The following is a 20,466-nucleotide window of genomic DNA, read 5'->3' as shown; positions in this document are numbered from 1 at the left end:
AGTGCTGTTTGAATGAATGTTTACGCGCCTGCTTCTGCCTACCACCGCTTAGTCAGATACTTAGATGCTTGTATGCTCAGTCAGATTATATGCAACGCAGGACACGCTAGATAATATCTAGTAATAATCATCAACCATGTGTAGTTAACTAGTGATTATGATTGATTTGTTTTTTTATTAGATACGTTTAATGCTAGCTAGCAATTTACCTTGACTTACTGCATTCGCGTAATAGGCAGTCTCCTTGTCGAGTGCAATGAGAGAGAGGCAGGTCGTTATTGCGTTGGACTAGTTGACTGTAAGGTTGCAAGATTGGATCCCCCGAACTGACAAGGTGAAAATCTGTCATTCTGCCCCTGAACGAGGCAGTTAACCCACCGTTCCTAGGCCGTCATTGAAAATAAGAATGTGTTCTTAACTGACTTGCCTAGTTAAATAAAGGTAGAAAAAATCGGCTCCCAGAAATACAGATTTCCAATTGTTATGAAAACTCGAAATCGGCCCTAATTAATCGGCCATTCCGATTAATCGGTGGACCTCTAATCCAGAGATCCTAACTGCTCTCTTCATCTGTTGTGCTTTTGCAGCCTGAGCGAGAGCTTCTTCATGGTGAAGGGTGCCGCCCTCTTCCTGCAGCAGGGCAGCAGTCCTCAGGACCAGAAAGCACATCCCCACCACAAACATGCAGGTGAGTACCTACCACACAACCAAAGGACAGGACCCAATGGAAGTTTGGGCTGCCAGGCAAAGTGGGTAAATGGTCCCAAAACTCAGACTAATTAACTTCATTACCCTGTCCATCTTAGAGAGTGTTGTTATGGTTTTGTCTGGTTAGCCTATTTGTTGCTTTGTCTGATGAGTGTCTCTCCATGCTGCCCTGGAAAGCACATCAGATGAGTGAGTGCTCCCAGAGTTGAGGTGAAGGGACAGTGTCCGGCTGATTATTAGCATGTTCCAGACGTGTCGTGTGTAGCTTAGGCAGATTAGTGGTTAAGTAGGCCTACAGTATGTGTGGCTGCTGGTTGTGCTCATTAGTAGGCCTACTTTTGTTCCACATCAATCAAAACAGGACACTGAGGATTTGGCAGTAGTGCTGTCCCCGACAACAACAAAAGTAATCTGTTCTTTCGACCAATCAATTTTTAAACATGTCGTTTTCCACACCCTATGTTTTGTAAAAAATGTGCTATATACAGTGGCAGTCAAAAGTTTGGACACACCTACTCATTCAAGGGTTTTATTTATTTGTACTATTTTCTACATTGTAGAATAATATGAAATAACACATATGAAATAACACATATGGAATCATGTAGTAACCAAAAAAGTGTTAAATCAAAATACATTTTAGATGTTAGATTCTTCAAAAAATAGCTTTGCACACTCTTGGCCTTCTCTCAACCAGCGTCATAAGGAATGGTTTTCCAACAGTCTTGAAGGAGTTCCTACATATGCTGAGCACTTGTTGGCTGCTTTTCCTTCACTCTGCGGTCCAACTCATCCCAAATCATCTCAATTGGGTTGAGGTTGGTGATTGTGGAGGCCAGGTCATCTGATGCAGCACTCCATCACTCTCCTTGGTCAAATAGCCCTGAAGCAGCCTTGATGTATGTTTTAGGTCATTGTCCTGTTGAAAAACAAATGATAGTCCCACTAAGCACAAACCAGATGGGATGGCGTATCACTGCAGAATGCTGTGGTAGCCATGCTGGTTAAGTGTACCTTGAGTTTGAAATAAATCACCAACAGTGGCACCAGCAAAGCACCATTACACCACCTCCTCCGTGCTTCACGGTGGGAACCACACATGCAGAGATCATCTGTTCACCTACTCTGCGTCTGTGTCTAATGTCCATTGCTCGTGTTTCATGGCCCAAGCAAAACTCTGCTTCTTGGTGTCCTTTAGTAGTGGTTTCTTTGCAGCAATTTGACCATGAAGGCCTGATTCACGTAGTCTCCTCTGAACAGTTTATTTATTTATTTATTTATTTATTTTACCTTTATTTAACCAGGTAGGCAAGTTGAGAACAAGTTCTCATTTACAATTGCGACCTGGCCAAGATAAAGCAAAGCAGTTCGACAGATAAAACGACACAGAGTTACACATGGAGTAAAAACAAACATACAGTCAATAATGCAGTATAAACAAGTCTATATACAATGTGAGCAAATGAGGTGAGAAGGGAGGTAAAGGCAAAAAAGGCCATGATGGCAAAGTAAATACAATATAGCAAGTAAAATACTGGAATGGTAGTTTTGCAATGGAAGAATGTGCAAAGTAGAAATAAAAAATAATGGGGTGCAAAGGAGCAAAATAAATAAATAAATTAAAATTAAATACAGTTGGGAAAGAGGTAGTTGTTTGGGCTAAATTATAGGTGGGCTATGTACAGGTGCAGTAATCTGTGAGCTGCTCTGACAGTTGGTGCTTAAAGCTAGTGAGGGAGATATGTGTTTCCAGTTTCAGAGATTTTTGTAGTTCGTTCCAGTCATTGGCAGCAGAGAACTGGAAGGAGAGGCGGCCAAAGAAAGAATTGGTTTTGGGGGTGACTAGAGAGATATACCTGCTGGAGCGTGTGCTACAGGTGGGAGATGCTATGGTGACCAGCGAGCTGAGATAAGGGGGGACTTTACCTAGCAGGGTCTTGTAGATGACATGGAGCCAGTGGGTTTGGCGACGAGTATGAAGCGAGGGCCAGCCAACGAGAGCGTACAGGTCGCAATGGTGGGTAGTATATGGGGCTTTGGTGATAAAACGGATTGCACTGTGATAGACTGCATCCAATTTGTTGAGTAGGGTATTGGAGGCTATTTTGTAGATGACATCGCCAAAGTCGAGGATTGGTAGGATGGTCAGTTTTACAAGGGTATGTTTGGCAGCATGAGTGAAGGATGCTTTGTTGCGAAATAGGAAGCCAATTCTAGATTTAACTTTGGATTGGAGATGTTTGATATGGGTCTGGAAGGAGAGTTTACAGTCTAACCAGACACCTAAGTATTTGTAGTTGTCCACGTATTCTAAGTCAGAGCCGTCCAGAGTAGTGATGTTGGACAGGCGGGTAGGTGCAGGTAGCGATCGGTTGAAGAGCATGCATTTAGTTTTACTTGTATTTAAGAGCAATTGGAGGCCACGGAAGGAGAGTTGTATGGCATTGAAGCTTGCCTGGAGGGTTGTTAACACAGTGTCCAAAGAAGGGCCGGAAGTATACAGAATGGTGTCGTCTGCGTAGAGGTGGATCAGGGACTCACCAGCAGCAAGAGCGACCTCATTGATGTATACAGAGAAGAGAGTCGGTCCAAGAATTGAACCCTGTGGCACCCCCATAGAGACTGCCAGAGGTCCGGACAGCAGACCCTCCGATTTGACACACTGAACTCTATCAGAGAAGTAGTTGGTGAACCAGGCGAGGCAATCATTTGACAAACCAAGGCTGTCGAGTCTGCCGATGAGGATATGGTGATTGACAGAGTCGAAAGCCTTGGCCAGATCAATGAATACGGCTGCACAGTAATGTTTCTTATCGATGGCGGTTAAGATATCGTTTAGGACCTTGAGCGTGGCTGAGGTGCACCCATGACCAGCTCTGAAACCGGATTGCATAGCAGAGAAGGTATGGTGAGATTCGAAATGGTCGGTAATCTGTTTGTTGACTTGGCTTTCGAAGACCTTAGAAAGGCACGGTAGGATAGATATAGGTCTGTAGCAGTTTGGGTCAAGAGTGTCCCCCCCTTTGAAGAGGGGGATGACCGCAGCTGCTTTCCAATCTTTGGGAATCTCAGACGACACGAAAGAGAGGTTGAACAGGCTAGTAATAGGGGTGGCAACAATTTCGGCAGATAATTTTAGAAAGAAAGGGTCCAGATTGTCTAGCCCGGCTGATTTGTAGGGGTCCAGATTTTGCAGCTCTTTCAGAACATCAGCTGAATGGATTTGGGAGAAGGAGAAATGGGGAAGGCTTGGGCGAGTTGCTGTTGGGGGTGCAGTGCTGTTGTCCGGGGTAGGAGTAGCCAGGTGGAAAGCATGGCCAGCCGTAGAAAAATGCTTATTGAAATTCTCAATTATGGTGGATTTATCAGTGGTGACAGTGTTTCCTATCTTCAGTGCAGTGGGCAGCTGGGAGGAGGTGTTCTTATTCTCCATGGACTTTACAGTGTCCCAGAACTTTTTTGAGTTAGTGTTGCAGGAAGCAAATTTCTGCTTGAAAAAGCTAGCCTTGGCTTTTCTAACTGCCTGTGTATAATGATTTCTAGCTTCCCTGAACAGCTGCATATCACGGGGGCTGTTCGATGCTAATGCAGAACGCCATAGGATGTTTTTGTGTTGGTTAAGGGCAGTCAGGTCTGGGGAGAACCAAGGGCTATATCTGTTCCTGGTTCTAAATTTCTTAAATGGGGCATGTTTATTTAAGATGGTTAGGAAGGCATTTAAAAAAAATATCCAGGCATCCTCTACTGACGAGTTGATGTTGAGATGTGTATGTTACTTGCACTCTGTGAAGCATTTATTTGGGCTGCAATCTGAGGTGCAGTTAACTCTAATGAACTTATCCTCTGCAGCAGAGGTAACTCTGGGTCTTCCTTTCCTGTGGTTGTCCTCATGAGAGCCAATTTGATGATAGCGCTTGATGGTTTTTGCGACTGCACTTGGAGAAACTTTCAAAGTTCTTGACATTTTCCGCATTGACTGACCTTCATGTCTTAAAGTAATGATGGACTGTCGTTTCTCTTTGCTTATTTGAGCTGTTTTTGCCATAATATGGGGGCTATCTTCTGTATACCACAACTACCGTGTTATAACACAACTGATTGGCTCAAACGCATTAAGAAGGAAAGACATTCCACAAATGAACTTTTAACAAGGCACACCTGTTAACTGAAATGCGTTCCAGGTGACTGACTACCTTATGAAGCTGGTTGAGAGAATGCCAAGAGTGTGCCAAGCTGTCACCAAGGCAAAGTGTGTCTACTTTGAAGAATCTCAAATAGAAAATATATTTTGATTTGTTTAACTTTTTTGTTTACAAAATGATTTCATTGTTTTGTCTTCACTATTATTCTACAATGTAGAAAATAGTAAAAATAAAGAATTTCTTGAATGAGTAGGTGTGTCCAAACTTTTGACTGGTACTGTATATATATGCCAAAAGCAGCAGCTACTCTTCCTGGGGTCCAGCAAAATTAAGGTAGTTTCTACAATTAAAAAAAAATTACAATACATTCACAGATTTCACAACACACTGTGTGCCCTCTGGCCCCTACTCCACCACTACCACATATCTACAGTACTAAATCCATGTGTATGTATAGTGTGTATGTTATTGTGTTTGTGTGTATGCATGTGTTGCATCACAGTCCCAGCTGTTCCAGCTGTGTTTTTTTTATATAAAAAAAAATCAAATTCTACTGCTTGCGTCAGTTACTTGATGTAGAATAGAGCTCCATGTAGTACTGTGTGCCTCCCATAGTCTGTTCTGGACTTGGACTGTGAAGAGACCTCTTGTGGGGTATGCATGGGTGTCTAAGCTGTGTGCCAGTAGTTTAGACAGACAGCTCGGTGCATTCAACATGTCAATGCCTCTCGTAAATAAAAGTAGTGATGAAGTCAGTCTCTCATTCCCTTTCAGCCAGGAAAGATTGACATGCGTATTGTAGCAGGCTACAGCAAGTTCAATAACAAAACAGGCACCAGTAGCACAATTAGAATGCAAATGGGAAGTTTATTAGGAGTTTTTGTACATGGGAATTCACCAGTCACCTCACAGTCCACAAGCTGTGAACATTGTCTGTTCCATTTTCCAGGGGTAGTCCTCACACTCGGGTTGTCAGCCAATCTGGTCTGGTACACAAGGGAGGTAGTCCGACAGTCCAGGTCACAACGGGTAATCACACAGATATCTCTCTCTCGCTCTCTCTCTCTACCTCTCTCTCTCTATACCTCTCTCTCTCTATACCTCTCTCCCTCTCTATACCTCTCTCTCCCTCTATATACCTCTCTCTCTCCCTCTATATACCCCTCTCTCTCTCTATACCTCTCTCTACCTCTCTCTCTCTCTCTCTCTCTCTCTACCTCTCTCTCTCTATACCTCTCTCCCTCTCTATACCTCTCTCTCTCCCTCTATATACCCCTCTCTCTCTCTATACCTCTCTCTATCTATACCTCTCTCTACCTCTCTCTCTACCTCTCTCTCTCTCTCTCTCTCTCTCTACCTCTCTCTCTCTCTACCTCTCTCTCTCTATACCTCTCTCCCTCTCTATACCTCTCTCTCTCCCTCTATATACCTCTCTCTCTCTATACCCCTCTCTCTCTCTCTCTATACCTCTCTCTCTATACCTCTCTCTCTATACCTCTCTCTCTCTATACCTCTCTCTCTCTATACCTCTCTCTCTCTCTATACCCTCTCTCTCTATATACCTCTCTCTCTCTATATACCTCTCTCTATATATACCTCTCTCTCTATATACCTCTCTCTCTCTATACCTCTCTCTCTCTCTCTCTCTCTATACCTCTCTCTCTCTATACCTCTCTCTCTCTCTCTCTCTATACCTCTCTCTCTCTATATACCTCTCTCTCTATATACCTCTCTCTATATATACCTCTCTCAATATACCTATCTCTCTCTATATACCTCTCTCTCTCTATACCTCTCTCTCTCTATACCTCTCTCTCTATATATACCCCTCTCTCTATATACCTCTCTCTATATATACCTCTCTCTCTATACCTCTCTCCCTCTCTATACCTCTCTCTCCCTCTATATACCTCTCTCTCTCCCTCTATATACCCCTCTCTCTCTCTATACCTCTCTCTACCTCTCTCTCTCTCTCTCTCTCTCTCTACCTCTCTCTATACCTCTCTCCCTCTCTATACCTCTCTCTCTCCCTCTATATACCCCCTCTCTCTCTCTATACCTCTCTCTACCTCTCTCTCTCTCTCTCTACCTCTCTCTCTCTATACCTCTCTCCCTCTCTATACCTCTCTCTCTCCCTCTATATACCTCTCTCTCTCTATACCCCTCTCTCTCTCTCTCTATACCTCTCTCTCTATACTCTCTCTCTATACCTCTCTCTATACCTCTCTCTCTCTATACCTCTCTCTCTCTATACCTCTCTCTCTCTATACTCTCTCTCTCTATATACCTCTCTCTCTATATACCTCTCTCTATATACCTCTCTCTCTATATACCTCTCTCTCTATATACCTCTCTAATATACCTCTCTCTCTATACCTCTCTCTCTCTCTATACCTCCTCTCTCTCTATACCTCTCTCTCCTCTATACCTCTCTCTCTCTATACCTCTCTCTATATACCTCTCTCTCTATATATACCTCTCTCTCTATATACCTATCTCTCTCTATATACCTCTCTCTCTCTATACCTCTCTCTCTCCCTCTTATACCTCTCTCTCTCTATACCCCTCATCTCTCTTCTATACCTCTCTCTCTATACCTCTCTCTCTATACCTCTCTCTCTCTACCTCTCTCTTCTATACCTCTCTCTCTCTATACCTCTCTCTCTCTATACCTCTTCTCTCTATATACCTCTCTCTATATACTCTCTCTCTATATACCTCTCTCTCTATATACCTCTCTCTCTATATACCTCTCTCTATATACCTCTCTCTATATACCTCTCTCTCTCTATACCTCTCTCTCTCTCTCTATACCTCTCTCTCTCTCTATACCTCTCTCTCTCTATACCTCTCTCTATATACCTCTCTCTCTATATACCTCTCTCTCTATATACCTATCTCTCTCTATATACCTCTCTCTCTCTATACCTCTCTCTCTCTCTCTCTCTCTATACCTCTTTCTCTCTCTCTCTATACCTCTCTCTATATATACCCCTCTCTCTCTCTCTATACACCTCTCTCTACCTCTCTCTCTCTCTCTATATACCTCTCTCTCTATATATATATACCTCTCTCTATATATATACCTCTCTCTCTCTCTCTCTCTCTCTCTCTCTCTCTCTCTCTCTATACCTCTCTCTCTCTATACCTCTCTCTCTCTATACCTCTCTCTCTCTATATATCTCTCTCTCTATATACCTCTCTCTATATACCTCTCTCTCTATATACCTCTCTATATACCTCTCTCTATATATACCTCTCTCTATATACCTCTCTCTCTCTATACCTCTCTCTCTCTCTCTATACCTCTCTCTCTCTATACCTCTCTCTCTCTATACCTCTCTCTATATACCTCTCTCTCTATATACCTCTCTCTCTATATACCTATCTCTCTCTATATACCTCTCTCTCTCTCTATACCTCTCTCTCTCTCTCTCTCTATACCTCTTTCTCTCTCTCTCTATACCTCTCTCTATATATACCCCTCTCTCTCTCTCTATACACCTCTCTCTACCTCTCTCTCTCTCTCTATATACCTCTCTCTCTATATATATATACCTCTCTCTCTATATATATACCTCTCTCTCTCTCTCTCTCTCTCTCTCTCTCTCTCTCTCTCTCTCTCTCTCTCTCTCTCTCTCTCTCTCTCTCTCTCTTTCTCTTTCTCTTTCAATTCAATTCAATTCAATTCAATTCAATTAAATTAAATTCTTGGGCTTTATTGGCATGGGAAACATGTGTTAACATTGCCAAAGCAAGTGAGGTAGATAATATATAAAGTGAAATAAACAAAAATTAACAGTAAACATTACACATCCAGAAGTTTCAAAACAATAAAGACATTACAAATGTCATATTATATATATACAGTGTTTTAACAATGTACAAATGGTTTAAAGGACACAAGATAAAATAAATAAGCATAAATATGGGTTGTATTTACAATGGTGTTTGTTCTTCACTGGTTGCCCTTTTCTCGTGGCAACAGGTCACAAATCTTGCTGCTGTGATGGCACACTGTGGAATTTCACCCAGTAGATATGGGAGTTTATCACAATTGGATTTGTTTTCAAATTCTTTGTGGATCTGTGTAATCTGAGGGAAATATGTCTCTCTAATATGGTCATACATTGGGCAGGAGGTTAGGAAGCGCAGCTCAGTTTCCACCTCATTTTGTGGGCAGTGAGCACATAGCCTGTCTTCTCTTGAGAGCCAGAGAGGTATAGAGAGAGAGGTATAGAGAGAGAGAAAGGTATAGAGAGAGAGGTATACCTCTCTCTATACCTCTCTCTCTCTACACCTCTCTCTATACCTCTCTATACCTCTCTCTCTACCTCTCTATACCTCTCTATACCTCTCTCTATACCTTCTCTCTCTATACCTCTCTTATCTATACCTCTCTCTCTATACCTCTCTCTATATATATACCTCTCTCTCTATACCTCTCTCTCTATATATATACTCTCTCTCTCTCTATACCTCTCTCTCTCTATATATATACCTCTCTCTCTATATATATACCTCTCTCTCTATATATATATATACCTCTCTCTCTATATATATACCTCTCTCTCTCTATATATATACCTCTCTCTCTATATATATACCTCTCTCTCTATATATATACCTCTCTCTCTATATATATATACCTCTCTCTCTATATATATACCTCTCTCTCTCTATATATATACCTCTCTCTCTCTATATATATACCTCTCTCTCTATATATATACCCTCTCTCTCTATATATACCTCTCTCTCTATATATATATACCTCTCTCTCTATATATATACCTCTCTCTCTATATACCTTCTCCTCTCTATATATATACCTCTCTCTCTATATATATACCTCTCTCTCTATATATATACCTCTCTCTCTTATATATATACCTCTATCTCTATATATATATACCTCTCTCTCTATATATATATATATACCTCTATATATATACCTCTCTCTCTATATATATACCTCTCTCTATATATATACCTCTTTCTCTCTCTATATACCTCTCTCTCTCTATATACCTCTCTCTCTCTATATACCTCTCTCTCTCTATATATATATCTCTCTCTCTCTATATATATATCTCTCTCTCTATATATATACCTCTCTCTCTATATATATACCTCTCTCTCTATATATATACCTCTATCTCTATATATATATACCTCTATCTCTATATATATATATACCTCTATATATATACCTCTCTCTCTATATACTACCTCTCTCTCTATATATATATACCTCTATCTCTATATATATACCTCTATCTCTATATATATATATACCTCTATATATATACCTCTCTCTATATATATATACCTCTATATATATACCTCTCTCTCTATATATATACCTCTTTCTCTCTCTATATACCTCTCTCTCTCTATATACCTCTCTCTCTCTATATATATATCTCTCTCTCTCTCTATATATATATCTCTCTCTCTATATATATATATACCTCTCTCTCTATATATATATATACCTCTCTCTATATATATACCTCTCTCTCTCTATATATATACCTCTCTTTATATACCTCTCTCTCTCTATACCTCTCTCTATATATATACACCTCTCTCTCTCTCTCTCTCTCTATACCTCTCTCTCTATATATACCTCTCTCTCTCTCTCTCTCTCTATACCTCTCTCTATACCTCTCTCTCTCTCTCTCTCTCTATATATATATATATATATATATATATATATATATATATATATATATATATATACCTCTCTCTATATATATATACCTCTCTCTCTATATATATACCTCTCTCTCTCTATATACCTCTCTCTCTATATATATATATACCTCTCTCTCTCTATATATACCTCTCTCTATATATATACCTCTCTCTATATATATACCTCTCTCTCTCTATATATATACCCCTCTCTCTCTACCTCTCTCTCGCTATACCTCTCTCTATACCTCTCTCTCTCTCTCTCTATACCTCTCTTGGTTCGCTCCTCTACCCCTTTGGACAGGTTGCTTCCTCTTTTATTCCCAAGCACTCCCTGGCTTAACGACCTACAGCCTCGTTGGGGTAGGAAGTCCATATAAGGCGCGGGGGTGGAGTCGGCAACCTATATTATATTATTAATATTATTAATTATCAATATTAGCTCTCTGTGTGCATCCAAGGGCCAGCCGTGCTGCCCTGTTCTGAGCCAATTACAATTTTCCTAAGTCCTTTTTTGATAGTGTTGTTAAGAAGGCAGAGCATTGCTTAATTATAGACAAACTTCTCCCCATCTTTGCTGCTACTGCGTCAATATGTTTTGACCATGACAGTTTACAATCTAGGGTTACTCCAAGCAGTTTAGTCATCTCAACTTGCTCAATTTCCACATGATTTGGTTGATCTTTAGGGTTTGGTTCCAAATACAATGCCTTTAGTTGTAGAAATATTTAGGGCAAACTTATTCCTTGCCACCCACTCTGAAACTAACTGCAGCTCTTTGTTGAGTGTTGCAGTCATTTCAGTCGCTGTAGTAGCTGATGTTTATAGTGTTGAGTCATCCACATACATAGACACTCTGGCTTTACTCAGTCAGTGGCATGTCGTTAGTAAACATTGAGTTTGTCTGATGCTTTAAGCTTACGGTTTGATATGTTAAGACAAATGTCTCAAGAGGGCGCCACCTGACCCATCTATCCTCTTCCCGCTCCTGCTGGCTTTAGCAGATTTTGCCATTACTCTCCTGAAGTTGCTGGTAATAGGAACAAGGAATCTGCAACCTTTCTCATGTTGAATGCCAATTTATCTTACCATTTCTACCGATCTGCGTGCCAGTTATGGTTTTCGTATGCATATTTTCATGAAACAGTTTAATTTAATTTATAATAATGTCATATCTCAAAATCATTGTCATGTGGTTAATCAAAATTCTATCTTAAGGAAACTTATACAAACCTCATCCTTGATGTTTCTACAACTTGATTGTAGTCCACCTGTGTTAAATTCAATTGATTTGGACATGATTTGGAAAGGCACACACCTGTCTATATAAGGTCCCACAGTTGACAGTGCATGTCAGAGCAAAAACCAAGCCAGTATTGTGTTGAGGCACAGATCTGGGGAAGGGTACCAAAAAATGTCTGCAGCATTGAAGGTCCCCAAGAACACAGTGTCCTCCATCATTTTTAAATGCTGCGGGGATGTTTTTCAGCGGCAGGGACTGGGAGACTAGTCAGGATTGAGACAAAGATGAACAGAGCAAAGTACAGAGGGATCCTTGATGAAAATCTGTTCCAGAGCACTCAGTACCTCAGATTGGGGTGAAGGTTCACCTTCCAACATGACCACGACCCTAAGCACACAGCCAAGACAACACTGTGGTGGCTTCGGGACAAGTCTCTGAATGTCCTTGAGTGGCCCAGCCAGAGCCCAGACTTGAACTTGATCGAACATCTCTGGAGAGACCTGAAAATAGCTGTGCAGCGACGCTCCCCATCCAAACTGACAGAGCTTGAGAGGGTATGCAGAGAAGAATTCCCCAAATACAGGTGTGCCAAGCTTGTAGCGTCATACCCAAGAAGACTCAAGCCTGTAAGCGGTGCCAAAGGTGCTTCAACAAAGTACTGAGTAAAGGGTCTGAATACTTATGTAAATGTTATATTTCAGTTTTTATTTCTAAAAACATGTTTTTATATTTGTCATTGTGGGTTATTGTGTGTAGATTGATGAGTAAAATAATATTTTAATACATTTTAGAATAAGGCTGTAACCCAACCATTTTGAAAAAGTCATGGGGTCAGAATACTTTTTGAAGACACTGTATATTTGTTACTGCTCGATTTTAACGATCTTGGTCAACCAACAGCCTAATGACCAAACAATCAACCAGTTGACAGTTGGGGTCATCTATTTTCATCTATTTTGTAACCTAGTCATCTATCTGAGAGTCTATTCAAAGCTTCAATGTCTTGCAAAGCCATATGGTAAACCATAGGACCTAGTATAAAAGGATATGAGTTTTTTTTTAAATTTAAAAACATTTTTTATTCCCTCACCTTTATTTAACCAGGTAGGCTAGTTGAGAACAAGTTCTCATTTGCAACTGCGACCTGGCCAAGATAAAGCATAGCAATTCGACACATACAACAACACACAAGTTACACATGGAATAAACAAAACATACAGTCAATAATACAGTAGAACAAAAGAAAACAAAAAGTCTATATACAGTGAGTGCAAATGAGGTAAGATAAGGAAGTTAAGGCAATAAATAGGCCATGGTGGCAAAGTAATTACAATATAGCAATTAAACACTGGAATGGTAGATGTGCAGAAGGTTCCAGTGTTTAGCCACCCGTATAATGTAAAGTACGATATTTCAAGTATGATTCTAAGGCAAAGGTTTTAATTGGTTAAAAACAAGATCCTGCAGCTGCTTGGGAGAGCTTAACATGCACTCTCAATATCACAGAGAACCAGGTTTTTTTTCTCCCAACGCTGTTCTAGTTTTACTCTGTGAGCTAATATTTTGTTCATTTGATTTCAGTTGGTTTCTCATTTTTGGTTTCCTTGTTGAAGTGAATTCAAATGGAATTTGAAATGGAATCACCAAGTGAATTGACTGAACTTGAGCACAATCAGGATTGGCTGCTAGCCCGCATTGAGTGATTGAGTTGGTAGGCAGTTATTGGAGGATGCAGTCATGTGTTTCTTATAGAGAAAGTGCTGCATTTGGAAAGTGAACAGTCAATTTTTTTTTAGGTTTTCTGTAGGACAGAATGTTTTCAAACAGGATTGGATAATCTCCTTAGCCTGGCCTTTGGGTAATGTTTATCCTGTAGTCTACTGCCAGTGAACATTGCGCCTTGTAGTTAGAATACTTAGCGGTGCCCTCAGGTTGTGAGGTGACTGATTTCCGATCCATGAGCTGAGGCCACACTGTGCGGTTCCTTCTGCCTGAGTAACCAACCATGGCTGGCCCAAATCTTGGCTGGCCACTATCTTTTTGTCAGAGCAGTAGCAGTGGCAGGAGATGAAAACACCCCCCAGTGAAGAACTTGCGGAACTTCCAAAACAAAAAGAAAGATACCTGCGTGTCAACTGATGTCGGCCTCAACCAAACCAAATGCAGAGATTAGCATTTGTCTCGGTTGTGAGTCTGAGCTGAGCTGAGAACTCCTGTAGCCCCTGGCTGTTAAGGCCCAGAACAGTTGCTGAGTAAAGTACTAACTTATTAATACATGTAAATGAATATATGTCTGAACGTGTCTTTATGAGGCGTCTACCTATGGATGCGCCATGAAGCAGGGGAACATGCCCAGAGCCAGCGTGGCGCCGACAGCTGTAATTAAAGCCGCCCAGGAGGAGAGGACATAGTTTGTTTGCCAGTCATCAGAATACCTTGACTGACACATGTTTGGCTGCCACTCTTTACTGATCACTGTAGTGGTTAGGGTTGTCATTTAACGTCGCCATATCGAGTAGCCCTCCCTTTGCTGTCTCTTAATGTCTCCCTCTCTACATAACTTAAAAGCATGCCTAATGTGTATTGGAGTGTACAATCGTGGATTGATTTGAAAACCACTAGAAGAGTCTTGAAATGTATTCTAAAACTCACAGGCAGCCAGTGTAGAGACTTTAAAACCGGTGTAATGTGTGCTCTCCATCTGGTCTTGGTCAGTACACTCGCTGCAGCATTCTGTATGTTTTGCAGTTGACCAATGGCTTTCTTGGGTACACCAGACAGAAGAGCATTGCAGTATTACGCAGCTGTCCGTTCTGAAGCTGCAACGTAATTTTGGACATTGACTGAAAAGTTCTGTTACCGAAATCCCTCATTTGTTTTATGAAAAACATTCCCTATTCCCTCAACCCTGTAAGCATCGTATGCATGTGACCAATAGGGCCTGACCTATAGTCTATCATAATCACATCAGTAAATTGGTTATAACAAAATCCTAACACAGTAATGGCGACAGAAAAATGGATCCCGAGGATGTGAAAAAGAAAAACGGGCAAATGTTTGTTGGTTTCTCAGGAGGGAAAGTGGAAGTCAGATCTGTGGAAGACATTTGACTTAGTTGTGGAGACTACTGGATATCAATAAAAAGGAGGGCATATGAGAAAGTGTTTTCTGAGTATTATGTGCCAAACAATTGCTGTTAGATTACAATATAATTTTTTTAAATGACCATTTAGAACAGTGTAAACAACACTAAATAAGTGTACCAGAGAGAATGTCTAACGGGGAAAATATACAGTGCCTTGCGAAAGTATTCAGCCCCCTTGAACTCAGGCTTCAAACGTAAAGATATAAAACTGTATTTTTTTGTGAAGAATCAACAACAAGTGGGAAACAATCATGAAGTGGAACGACATTTATTGGATATTTCAAACTTTTTTAACAAATCAAAAACAGAAAAATTGGGCATGCAAAATTATTCAGCCCCCTTAAGTTAATACTTTGTAGCGCCACCTTTTGCTGCGATTACAGCTGTAAGTCGCTTGGGGTATGTCTCTATCAGTTTTGCACATCGAGAGACTGACATTTTTTCCCATTCCTCCTTGCAAAACAGCTCAGTGAGGTTGGATGGAGAGCATTTGTGAACAGCAGTTTTCAGTTCTTTCCACAGATTCTCGATTGGATTCAGGTCTGGACTTTGACTTGGCCATTCTAACACCTGGATATGTTTATTTTTGAACCATTCCATTGTAGATTTTGCTTTATGTTTTGGATCATTGTCTTGTTGGAAGACAAATCTCCATCCCAGTCTCAGGTCTTTTGCAGACTCCATCAGGTTTTCTTCCAGAATGGTCCTGTATTTGACTCCATCCATCTTCCCATCAATTTTAACCATCGTCCCTGTCCCTGCTGAAGAAAAGCAGGCCCAAACCATGATGCTGCCACCACCATGTTTGACAGTGGGGATAGTGTGTTCGGGGTGATGAGCTGTGTTGCTTTTACGCCAAACATAACGTTTTGCACTGTTGCCAAAAAGTTCAATTTTGGTTTCATCTGACCAGAGCACCTTCTTCCACATGTTTGGTGTGTCTCCCAGGTGGCTTGTGGCAAACTTTAAACAACACTTTTTATGGATATCTTTAAGAAATGGCTTTCTTCTTGCCACTCTTCCATAAAGGCCAGATTTGTGCAATATACGACTGATTGTTGTCCTATGGACAGAGTCTCCCACCTCAGCTGTAGATCTCTGCAGTTCATCCAGAGTGATCATGGGCCTCTTGGCTGCATCTCTGATCAGTCTTCTCCTTGTATGAGCTGAAAGTTTAGAGGGACGGCCAGGTCTTGGTAGATTTGCAGTGGTCTGATACTCCTTCCATTTCAATATTATCGCTTGCACAGTGCTCCTTGGGATGTTTAAAGCTTGGGAAATCTTTTTGTATCCAAATCCGGCTTTAAATTTCTTCACAACAGTATCTCGGACCTGCCTGGTGTGTTCCTTGTTCTTCATGATGCTCTCTGCGCTTTTAACGGACCTCTGAGACTATCACAGTGCAGGTGCTTGATTACACACAGGTGGATTGTATTTATCATCATTAGTCATTTAGGTCAACATTGGATCATTCAGAGATCCTCACTGAACTTCTGGAGAGAGTTTGCTGCACTGAAAGTAAAGGGGCTGAATAATTTTGCACGCCCAATTTTTCAGTTTTGGATTTGTTAAAAAAGTTTGAAATATCCAATAAATGTCGTTCCACTTCATGATTGTGTCCCACTTGTTGTTGATTCTTCACAAAAAAATACAGTTTTATATCTTTGTTTGAATCCTGAAATGTGGCAAAAGGTCGAATACTTTCGCAAGGCACTGTATATATATAAAGCCTTTATTACAGCAGACTGAAAACAGTTGCATTCGTGAATTGCGGTTTATTTATTGTTTAGACTAATTATTCAAAGCTCCCTTCATTTCATTTTAAAACTAAAATGCTTGACTGCATTTCACAGCATGAATGTCTTGTGTGATGGCATGAATGAATGAATGATTGATAAGGTAGAATTTATATTGAATTATAGGCCTAATGATAACTACGTTACTTATAATTATAAAGATGATCATAATAATAATTGTAATTATAACAATAAGAAGGGAGATCAAGAAAAAGGAGGGAATAGGAGTGAGAGCTACTTGCATATTATGTGTGCCAAACAGGTGCTGTTAGATTACAATATTATTTTTCTGCCTGTTTGGAACAGTGTAAACAACACCAAATAAATTATAAGTAATACCAATCTGTTCTAACATTTAAAAAAAAGCCTTTATTACAGCATAGCAAAGATTTAAAAACAGCCGAATCTGTGAAATTGCTTTATCCAACATTTTGCTGTTGCATGAGGCTTGGTGCTCAAGGAAACAGTAAGCTATTAAACAAACACTCAAACAGGCAACATAATTAAGATCTGTTTTATTTATGTAGATGTGGATGATTTCTAAAGCCAGGCACATTTAACAGTTAGGCTTTTTATTATAGACCTTATTAAATCTCCTTAATTTTCTAAGACAATTAGGCTAAGGCAAGGGCTGTTTCCTCATCTCTGCTGCCTCCGCCGCTTTGTTCTCAAATCCCAATTTGCCGGTTAACTTTGCTATTATGCACAAAACAACATAGGGAAAGGCACCAATTCAAGGAAGATTATGGTTCAGAACCGCGGACAGCGACCGTATCCAACCCGGGAGAAAGCGCATTTGTTCTAAAATAATATTTGATTTATTACTGTTGCGCCATTTATTTTTTGGCATAATATAACCTTATACAATTTCAGTATCACATGTCTTAGAGTGATGGACTGTGCCATCCCTGTGGTCTCCGCAATGGATTAGTCCACTGAGATAGGCGCGAATCAGGTGTCTTGTGCACCTTGACAAAAATAAAAATATTTGCGACTGCTCGACCAAAAACATCTTGTTCGACCAACAGCCTATCGACCAAGCAAATCGACCTGTCGACTACATGGGTTCACCATTGTCAATGTTCTAGGTGAATGGAATAAGGCGGAGTCAGACGCAGGACACAGGTATGAGTAAAGCCACAATATTTACTCAAATTCAACAATAATCCAACAAGGATAAACATAAACAATCCAGATCACGTACACGGAACCACTTGACAAAAACAATCACGCACAAAACAACAGGGGAAGCCAGAGGGTTAAATAAGGAACACTGATTATGGAATGGAAACCAGGTGAGTATAATGAAGACAAAACCAAACGAAAATGAAACATGGATCGGTGGTGACTAGAAAGCCGGTGACGTCGACCGCCGAACGCCGCCCGAACAAGGAGAGGGACCAACTTCGGCGGAAGTCGTGACAGCCATAGTTGGCTCTAAGATAATTTAAAACTTTAACTAAGGCTCTCTCTGTGCTGTGGTGGGCACGGAAACCGGATTGGATTTTTAAAATAATTGGTACTTAAAAAATCATTGGTTTCAAAACCAATTTCTCCAGAATTTTGCTTAAGAATGGAAGGTTGGAGATGAAAGAGCTGAAAATTGCTAAGAGCTGAAGAATCTAGATGACTTTTCTTCAGAAGAGGTTTCACCATAGCAGTTTTAATGCATTGGGGAAAGTGCATGAACAGGGAGTAATTAACAATAGCTTGCACTTATTCAGATATGCAATTAAAAACTGTTTCAAAGACGTGGTGGGGATTAATTTTCCCTACATTTTTTAGGCACTGAGCAAATTTCAGGTCTGCTCAACACAAACTTGAGATTTGTGAAAATTCTGTGAACACTGAGGAGGCTGTACTCGCTTTAAGTTACAGTTTTAACAGTGGCCATGTCGGCAACTGTGGCTATTTGATCATAATGTAGGCCTACCAGGGTGGCTTACAATAAAAAACAATGGAGAAAATGCATCCCATAACATTTTAACATGGAAATAGCTGTTCTATCGTTCAGCCTACAGTAGCAGCCAATGTTTAGTGTTCAATGTCGGCCTACATTCCATGAGACTTTTGGAAGAAAGAAAAAAAAACATGCAGGGGCTTGACATTGACCTGTGTATCCACTTGTCCTTCAGACAAGGAATTGACTGAAAATGTTGTTGTGTTGTTTGATGCAAGACACCACTTTACAAAATCAAATGTGTTATTATTACCATACCATTATTACAGAGAATCAGAAAAATGTTACTACCCTCTGCCTATTGCCTACTCAAATACAAAACTGACCATTTAAGACAAAAAAATGCTCTTTACCTGACTCTCTTCAAAGATGTCAATAAATGTTGTGCTCTCTCACCTATGGCTGACTACAAATGATCTATAACTGAGCTAATGACTCACAAACTAGCAACAGACAAAATGTGCACACATGGCTACATGCAGCTCTCGCTTTGATCTCAAAACAAGTGCATCTACTCACGACTGCTCATGCTGTTAACACAGTCCAGTTCAAAGTAAATGGTACAGATCAATGGTCTATTTGCTTCTAGACCTACTACAGCTCTGATTGTTTATGCCACACCGGTCTGTGTACAGTAGGGGCTAAGTAGTGCTTGAGCTTACATTTAAATAATTCGCTTTTTATTTTATTGGGCTGATAGTCGCCTCTCAAAATCCCTCCGCTCTACATTTCCTCCAATGACACTGGCCAAAAAGGTACACCGTCTTCCAGCTGATGGCAAAACTCGAGTCTCACCACATTATTTCTGCCTCAATGCCAAATTCATGTTGTTACTCCTATGAACAGAGAAAGTGAAATATTCCTTTATATTAAAAAAGACCCAAGCTGCTAATAATAACAACAAAGTAAAGCTATAGTTACACTTCCCTACTCATTCATTACTGCTGCAGTGCTTATTGAGGCACTGAGTGGAAATGGAAGAACGCGCATTTAATGACTGATAAAAGTGTTGAATACAAAGTGTTGACAGTGCTGAGTGAGAACTTAAACATGAACTCACTCATAAAAACAGCAACACTTTGCTGTATTTGTTGACAGTCTCTCTCTAGTCATGGTTTTAAACGTTTTGAAATCTCACAGTATCAACTTAGCTGTAGCTTTCTTTTATGCCTGCTACGTTACTGCGGAGATGGTTATCTGAGCCATACGATCAGTCAGCGGTAGGTTTATAGTGCACCTGGTATGCTCTCTGGGCCGCCGGGAAGGCAGAGTTTATACCTTCAGACACATGAAATGGTTCAAAATTGCAACAGTTTTCCTACCTGGCATGCAGGGCAGCTGAATCGGGTGCAACTACTGTCAACAACCTGACACAACAAAAAATAGGAACACAACTATTTTTTTTTTTTTTTACAGAAATGTTCAAAGGCATGTGCAATGTCTGCTTTATTTTACTATTTACCCATCTACCAATAGGTGCCCTTCTTTGTGTGGCATTAGAAAACCTCCCAGGTCTTTGTGGTTGAATCTGTGTTTGAAATTCACTGTCGGCTGATGGACCTTAAAAATAATTGTATGTGTGAGGTACAGAAATTAGGTTGTCATTCAAAAATTATGTTAAACACTATTATTACACACAGAGTGAGTCCATGCAACTTTTGTGACTTGTTAAGCAAATGTTTACTCAAAGGGGTTGAATACTTATTAACTTTTTTCATTTTTCATTAATTAGTAAACATTTCTAAAAACATAATCCATCTTTGACATTATGG

At 40.3% G+C, this 20,466-nt stretch overlaps 1 protein-coding gene across 3 annotated transcripts in view; it reads left to right on the top strand.

Moving 5' to 3' along the window:
* LOC109880628 (protein phosphatase Slingshot homolog 1) overlaps positions 1-20,466 on the top strand; it is a 70,756-nt gene that overhangs the window by 37,606 nt on the left and 12,684 nt on the right. For all 3 annotated transcript variants that reach the window (XM_020472825.2, XM_020472821.2, XM_031804314.1), the window contains one exon: positions 588-688. In XM_020472825.2, coding sequence (XP_020328414.1) covers positions 588-688 — 101 coding nt within the window. The remainder of the gene's footprint in view (positions 1-587; positions 689-20,466) is intronic.

The sequence above is a fragment of the Oncorhynchus kisutch genome, linkage group LG3 (assembly GCF_002021735.2).
Source record: "Oncorhynchus kisutch isolate 150728-3 linkage group LG3, Okis_V2, whole genome shotgun sequence".
NCBI lineage: Eukaryota > Metazoa > Chordata > Actinopteri > Salmoniformes > Salmonidae > Oncorhynchus > Oncorhynchus kisutch.
Note: the sequence above shows the minus strand (reverse complement) of the source record. Positions and strands in the feature narration are given on the sequence as shown.